This window comes from Centroberyx affinis, unplaced genomic scaffold, assembly GCF_046629955.1.
Source record: "Centroberyx affinis isolate AG114_WGS23_722 - 3 ecotype Tasmania unplaced genomic scaffold, CSIRO-AGI_Caff_v1 ptg000121l_1, whole genome shotgun sequence".
In the NCBI taxonomy this organism is placed as follows: domain Eukaryota; kingdom Metazoa; phylum Chordata; class Actinopteri; order Beryciformes; family Berycidae; genus Centroberyx; species Centroberyx affinis.
Genome location: NW_027278822.1, coordinates 243,922 through 251,594, shown reverse-complemented (window position 1 = coordinate 251,594; position 7,673 = coordinate 243,922). Strand labels below are relative to the sequence as shown.

The following is a 7,673-nucleotide window of genomic DNA, read 5'->3' as shown; positions in this document are numbered from 1 at the left end:
CTGCTTTAGGCTTCAGGTTGGCCCCTCTGTGGTGGAGAGGCGGTGAGCCTGGCTCCATCCCCCCAGTGGGTGACCTGCTTAACATTCAGCACCATGTTGCAGAGGGCCTGAATGGACAGCTCCCGGCCTGCAGCCTCAATGGATAACCGCCCCAAAAAAGGCAAATTACAGGACTGTGGGGCCTTACTGAGTTAACACAGCTCGTATACTGAATCAGGAATGATTTGACTCCTCAGAACAAACTGAAGTGAGATCAAAGGACAGCCAAGGTGTGTCTTGGTCCATGTGTCTTGGTAAATGAAAAGGAGGTAAACTATGACTTCCGGGCGTGAGCATACAAAAGCCCAACAACCAACCAAACAACAAAAAACAATTATATTGTCAGAAGAGTGTTAACTTGTGTGTTTTTTCCCCGTAAAACAGCCTATCTGCATATAACTGACATGAGCGTATTACTTACTATGGTGTAGCCTATACTATGAATTTATCTCATTAAGATTAATGTCAGATTTAAAAGGCGGGTAAACATATTCTGCAAATAAAAAACTACTAAAAGGCCTAGAAGCCTAACTAGCCTACTGCATGCAAGTTATGTTTGTACCTAATATAACAGCCAAAATCAGTGAGATTATTTTAAGTTTTATAATAGTGTTAGTGTTTATTTTTATGCTATTTTTCTGAACCAACAGTAGAAATGGTGATACAAAGCAAACATGTTCCTTACCTTTTTGGGGTTAAAGTCAAAATCCGTCGTTGTGAGTGTAAAGCCTGTGGGCCCCATTTCATCACGGACTGAACACAACGCTATGGAAGTCATTTCTACTTTCGGTTATCTAGCTTTATGACAGGTATTTAACACTCATACAGCTAGATAACCAAAGACAAAAACCGACCCCATTTCATACCGTCACACTGGAACCTATTGGTGTTGGCATCACACATCTAGAAAGAGGTAAAAATGGATCAGTAGATTAGTAGACTTTATATATTATCAGCTCATTCTGCAGCACTTTTACAGTCACAGCTAAAGAGCTCAGGCAGTGGAGAATAACAGCAGTTTAGCACGAAAAAACCTCATGAGACAAAGAATGTCGAATAGATTTCAGGTCTAATTGATTAGATGTGTTTGGATTTGAATCATGAAACATTTCGATGCAGGCCAACACATTACCAAAGACTACACAGCCTTCAAACCCTAGGAAAAATCTCAATAATATTCCTGTATAGAGCCGTATAATGTGTCTGTGGCAGGCCTGGTGAGTTTATAGTGACCTTATCGCACTTTATGTTCCTGTAAAATTCAGATGGACTCACAGTTTTGCGGTGATATTTGTGAAGCATCCTTCAAAAAATTATTAGGCTATAGGATTACTACTTCTTCGTAAGGAAAGGAAACCATTATTTGGTCTTTCCACAGGTCTAAGGATACGTGCTCAACCGTATTGGGGCCTATACTGTAGATCACAGGCTCTGCTCAAAAGTCTCCTATCATTAACACCCAATTATGTTATTTCTTAAGGAAAACGGGCAATAGTAATTTACAACGCAGAAAGAGCAAAATATTTATTGATCTAAACTCCGGAGACTACTTAAAAAAATCTAGTTTTAAGCTGGCAAGGTTCACTTTGAAAAAAAATTCAAAAGCAAGTACGGACACAGGGCTTTTGACCGTATAAACTCTAGTCTCTGCCCTCAATTATCATCATGTTTCTCTATAATACAAAATAGCCTATCCACCTGAATTCTGGAATATATTTACCACTTTAGAGAGAACAGGGTTATATCTTGTGTGTTTACGCAGCTATTCTCTTGACGCTAATGTAGGCTACGAGACGGGTTTTTTTTAAATTTTATTTTAAGACTAAGGTAAGTATTATGACTAATGGTTTAGCCTACACCCCGTGTGCTTTTATCAAATTAATATAATTTAAATTCCACTCAGAATGAATGACTGGCTCTATTTTAGTCCTATACATTTATAATGGTCAAGAACGGCGTACAAAGCTCGTTTATAATACAAAAATAAATAATCTTTAAATCTAAACACACGTATTTAGGCTTACAGAAGTTGGCGATATGAAGCAACACAATTCTTATTATCATTATCAGTTGGATAAATTGTGTATGCTTTAGGCCTCGCAGACAAACTGGAGTGATCATGAACCGTCAAAGTGTGAGTAGACTGGGCCGGAATGAAGACATGACCATGGCCATGAACCAGATCAGCAGGGAGTAAAGAAATGGCCCTTTGGTGCAGCAGGTAAATCATATCCCAACATCAACAGCTGACTCCGTTGAGACCCCAAACTCAACCTAAATTGGCTTTTAAGAAGCTGATTATATGCCTTTAAGTTGCTTTTGGCTTTTTTTGGTGCTCCTGAGGGCAATGTATCCCTACTTTTAATGAGAGTTGCAAATGGCCTATTTCTAAAACCAGGCTGTTTCACATCACAAGGGGTACAACTCCCCCATAAGCTATTTCAGAATCCAATTTGTTACTGATCGAAATAATAGGCCGAAGAGCCTGTTATATTGTTCTGGCACTTCAGAGAACATGGGGTTTTGTCCGTTTATGGACGCAAGTAGCTACTCCCTCATCTTAAATGACATGGAAGGGGATTTCTGACCATTAAATAATGTGTTAGCTCTTCTTCTTTTTTAAATAAATAAAATAAAATGTAAAGTATCATTGAAGAAGCATCATCCGTGCCCCTGTATATTCTCGTCATTAGAGACATGGACATGGCATGGGAGCAAATCCCTTGCTGGTAAATTTTAATGCAAAATGCTGTCTAGATTCAGTCGCGCCCTTACCTGTGTCAGAGCCAACGCAGAATCTGGAGACAAATGTCCTCAAATGTGTGTCAGGATGAATTTTCCCCAGATGATCTTTTTTTTTTTGTTTCAGCGCTAACATCGGGGGCCCCTCTGGACGGACGCGCTGCTCCCTGCTCCCAGTTAAGTCCGCTTTCCTCCCCAGTCAGCCAGGCTCTGCCTCTCTCCTCCTGCCTGCGCGCTTCCTCTACTGGCGACTCGCTCTCTCCCGCACTGACGTCATACCAGTAGCAGGTTGTCGGGCTGGCCAATCAGAGAGCGCGGCGGCAGCGGTGAATATCCAGGTCAAGCAAGAGGACTCACTCCTGCACACTTCCGGGTTCGCTTGGATACCGTTAGGTAGACTAGACCCTGGACTGCTTCTAACGTATTAAAAGGCGCATTTGAATTAGCTAAGCGTAATGTTTAACGTCTTAGTAAGCTGCTAATCGCCACGTGAGACACAAACTTCTTTAAATTAGTGGGAAAAAAATCTAGTTTATGTATCTGGTGCTCCTGTTTCGCGCATATGTCTGATATAATGAATATTCACGAAGGTCCTTGCATACATTAGCTGCTGTATACATTAGCTAGCAAGCCTGTTACTTGACTTGATTTGTTCGTATTCTAATTTTGGACAGCTGTACGCATGCGCGTGATGGTTTCCCGCCCCTACGCTGTTCTGGTCTAGCAGACAAGGGTTTTCCGTAGGCTGGAAGAGGATGTGAACTATCTCGGTATACGATCTTAGATGTGAGGTGTTTGTATGTGGTGATGATGGAGAACCAGGGGCCACGGTCAAGAGTTTCGGGGTCCTTCTCGGTCCATAGTGTGAACACCCGGTGCGCGTTTTGAGCTGCAGTTCCCTCCAAATCTAGACCATCTGAAACAAGTATGGGCAGCAGCCAATGTTTCTAGAGTAGTAACATGGTGACTTGATCATACTGAGACCATAACGATGAAGGAAATATTAGGGTCATTCACACAATCTGATGATATTTACGTCTTTTAACGTGTACCGGCAGTATAAAGGCATAGAAGGTCACACAAAAGAACTTAACAAGATTGGGATAAATGACTCAACTCAGGCTATTTATCTCATCGTCTAAAATAAATAGCCATTCTGAGTAACATTTTATTTAGAAAATTTTAGATCTGGCCTTCAGTTCCAGGGTTGAGTTGAACCACATATTTTGTGCCGGGATACATCTTGGAAAACTAAAAAAAAACCCACCTTATACTTTCCAGGTTGCCGAGATGGCAGCACAGCACACACTGCTGTAAGTGCCACAAACCGGTCTATAGCAGCTCCGGTGTATCACCATCTTTATGAACAACATATATTCTTGGAAATAAATGTTACATCTAGTTTATTCATTTGGAGCTATATACATTTTTCCCCATTGAAAATGTATTGGTTCAACTTGCCCAGTGACAAATGGACCATTTCTTCCCCATATAATGTTTTGAATAAAGTTGTGTGACCCAAGGAATTCAAACTACCTTTGGCTTTGGCTTGTACCTACAGCTTAGACAGAGTCATGCTGATGGTGCAAGGGGATACATTTTCAGAAATTTATTTTTTATTGTAGAACAGAAAATTTCATATAGCCTACTAAATGCAATTTGACTTGACATTGTAAAAACTTGTTTTTTTTAACTACCAGGTGTCTATTATCATAGTTTTTTTTTTTATTAAACACTAGCTGAATTAATTAATTAACTACATATATATTTTGTGTTAAATTAATAATTCCATAATTTAATAATTAATAATTGCAAGATTTAGTGTGGTTCAAATTACTCCAACTCTTCCTTTTGTTCATTTGGATCAGTATTTCCCAAGATAACACATTATTCTTCCTGGGTTCCATAAGAAATATGGAACCAATTTGCCACAGGATCGCCTACATACTGAAGATTACAAATATTGACATACTAATCAAATTTTAATGATCATTAACATGCTCAGTTGTTACTAATACTTCACATCCAGGCAGCTTCCTTTCAGAACTCAGTTGAGTCTCGGTCTCATCGGTGACGAGTGCAGGGAGGTTCTGCTTAACATTTCCTGTTCAGGCTTCTGGAGGAGTAGTGGAGCTAATTCAGTAAAACATCTGAGAGAAGAAATGCCCACTGGATAACTCCAATGACACACCAACTCTCAGTAACCCCCTTTAACTCCAGCATATGGGCCAAGTTTATTTCTAGTGTAATAACACAAGGGATAGTGACATCAGATGTGGCCCTCTGTAGCCTACATCCTATTTTGACTCTATTTATATATAGATCGCTTTAAATAAACAGGTTTGTCACCGAGTGCTTTAACTGACAACAAGAGACAGAACAAGTACATCAGTCTCCAAGAAACAGGGCCAGAGCTATTGTGTGTGTGTGTGTGTGTGTGTGTGTGTGTGTGTGTGAATGGATATGAAAGTACCATACAATTACTATACACATTTTTTGGTTCTTTTAATTGTAGATATGTGGTGTTCATCCAACAACTGTGATGTTCGACAAGAAAAATATTCACTGACTACAAAAATATAAAATGCGATCGTCTTTTATTGACATCAGAGAGAAAGGCAATGACATGGCAATGGATTAATAGCCAGACCAATCCAAGGGCAACTTGTGAACACAGTCAGCAGCATGAAACAAAGGCATGCACAAGGCACAAAGCAATTCAAGTAGATGCAGTATGTGGAAACTTTGGAGATGAGGGAACTCTCTGTCGCGCTCTCTCTCTGTCTATCTCTCTCTCTGTCGCTCTCTCTCTCTCTCTCACACACACACACACACACACACACACACACACACACACACACACACACACTGACAGAAGAGTGGCTGTATAATTACAGGAGGTAATCTTCACAGTATTCCAAAGATGATGTCTGGCTGCAAGAGAGAGAGAAATTATCTGTGAGTCACTCAGTTTACTCAGCATGTTCTAATGAACACACAGACACACACACACACACACACACACATTGTAAATGCTAAATGCTGCTACCGGTCACTCACACGCTGCAGGAAGTGCTGTCCCATGAAAGAGTGTGTTTCTGGAGGCTGGCCTTCCTGCCCCCCCGCCTTGCAGCGGAGGTAACCATAGAGATTAGCCACTTGAAGAGAGATGCTGGCTACTACCAGCGCCTGGGAAAGATAAATAGATAGATAGACAGATAGATAGATAGATAGATAGATAGATAGATAGATAGATAGATAGATAGATAGACAGATAGATAGATAGATAGATAGATAGATAGATAGATAGATAGATAGATAGACAGATAGATAGATAGATAGACAGATAGATAGATAGATAGATAGAAGATAGATGTGTGTGTGTGTGAGAGAAAAAGTGTGATAGTGATAGAGAGACTGTATATCAATATGTGCATGAGCCTCAGCATGTTTCTCACCAGCCATTTGATCTTCAGGGAGAAGAGGGAGGTGAAGAAGAAGAAGGTCCAGATGAGAGGACAGATGATCAGACCGAGCCAGAAAATCCTGGCCTCGGCCTCCGTGCCAATGCTACGGCCCTGGGAGTTCTGCACACACACACACACACACACACACACGCACACACACACTAACCTTAGTACCCCAGTGGGTTTATTTATACGCACAAATCAGCGTACAACTACGGCGGTGTCTCACCTTCTTGGCCTCAAACACCCAGAGACTCTTTCCGTCCTCGTCGATCTGATTCCACCAGCGCAGCCCCACCAACAGCCTGCCGGTCACATTCTGAAACACACATGAATAAGGAAAACAGGAGTATAAGAAGAAGTGAAAGAAAGTGATACCAAAAAATAGTTGATGGGATGCGTGTGAGTGCACAAAGAGGGAAAAAGTGAGAAGAGACACACAGAAAGGGGAAAGATGTAGAGAGAGAGAGAGAGAGAGAGAGAGAGAGAGAGAGAGAGAGAGAGAGAGAGAGAGAGAGAGAGAGAGAGAGAGAGAGAGAGAGAGAGAAGCTTTTCTGACCTCTCACCTTGACAGACCAAAAGTCAAAAGAGAGCAGAGTGATGATCAGGACAAAACAGGAGGCAAAGTTCTTGCTGATCCAGTCACAGAGCAGATAGGCTACAATGGCAACGACCCGGAAGAACAGGTGGAAAAAGGAAGCGAGGGGGTGTCTGAAATCAAACGGCCGTGATTAGAAACCCTGGTGAGAATTCAATACACTGTCTACCATACAGTGTGTTTAGGGAGTTTATGGTCAGAGAAGATGACAGTCACACACTATCACATAAAATATCAGTGAAGCAGATGAGGTTAGTGTAGACAGAGACAGCAGAGACATCGGGTGTAACTTAGTTGTAAAGCAAATCTATAGCCCACAGCACAGAAAGAGACAAGGAGGAGTCCTGTAATGATCTGCTTGGTATCATCTTATCTTAAAATCTAATTTTCCTTAAAACAAGTGAAAAAATTCTGTCCATTGGATGAGAGAATTGCACTTGTTTCCAATGCAGTTTCAGCTGTTGCAGGGATTCTCAAGAAAGGAAAGGAAGCAGAATGAGGCAGATAATTTCACTAGTGTCAACAAAATGTCACTTGATTCAAGGAAAACACTGAAAGACGTTGATTTGGATTTGAAATTAGTGAAATTATCTCACCCCACTGGCACATTTTCTCCTTGTTTTCTAGATAGGATTTTAATACTCAGCGCTAGATTAAATGCTTTGTTATGATGGATATTGTTTGCAGTGTACCGTATCACTGCGCTTCTCCGCGCTCTTTCCTCCTCATCAGCAGCAAAGTCCAACTCAACATCCTCGGTGTCATCCGCCATCGCCTGAAATAAAGCAAGGACAAAACACAACAGCCGATTGAACAGACCCATCCTA

The 7,673-nt window shown here is 41.1% G+C and overlaps 1 protein-coding gene across 1 annotated transcript; it reads right to left on the bottom strand.

Annotated features, from left to right (window-relative positions):
* Positions 1–5,688: 5,688 nt before the first annotated feature.
* LOC139651446 (Golgi apparatus membrane protein TVP23 homolog A-like) lies at positions 5,689–7,669 on the bottom strand. The gene is made up of 6 exons (XM_071528367.1): positions 7,539–7,669; positions 6,815–6,959; positions 6,478–6,567; positions 6,240–6,368; positions 5,842–5,970; positions 5,689–5,715 (listed from the first exon to the last, which is right to left on the bottom strand). The coding sequence occupies exons 1-6, from the start codon at positions 7,667–7,669 to the stop codon at positions 5,689–5,691; spliced, it is 651 nt and encodes a 216-aa protein (XP_071384468.1).
* Positions 7,670–7,673: the final 4 nt, after the last annotated feature.

Bases quoted from the DNA above. Each gene is read 5' to 3' on its own strand.
- LOC139651446 (XM_071528367.1), bottom strand. From the start codon at position 7,669: ATGGGTCTGTTCAATCGGCTGTTGTGTTTTGTCCTTGCTTTATTTCAG. The intron at 6,960-7,538 runs GTACACTGCAAA...GTTTGATTTCAG, and splicing joins CGGAGAAGCGCAGTGATACG to ACACCCCCTCGCTTCCTTTT. The intron at 5,971-6,239 runs GTGAGAAACATG...TATCTTTCCCAG, and splicing joins CCCTGAAGATCAAATGGCTG to GCGCTGGTAGTAGCCAGCAT.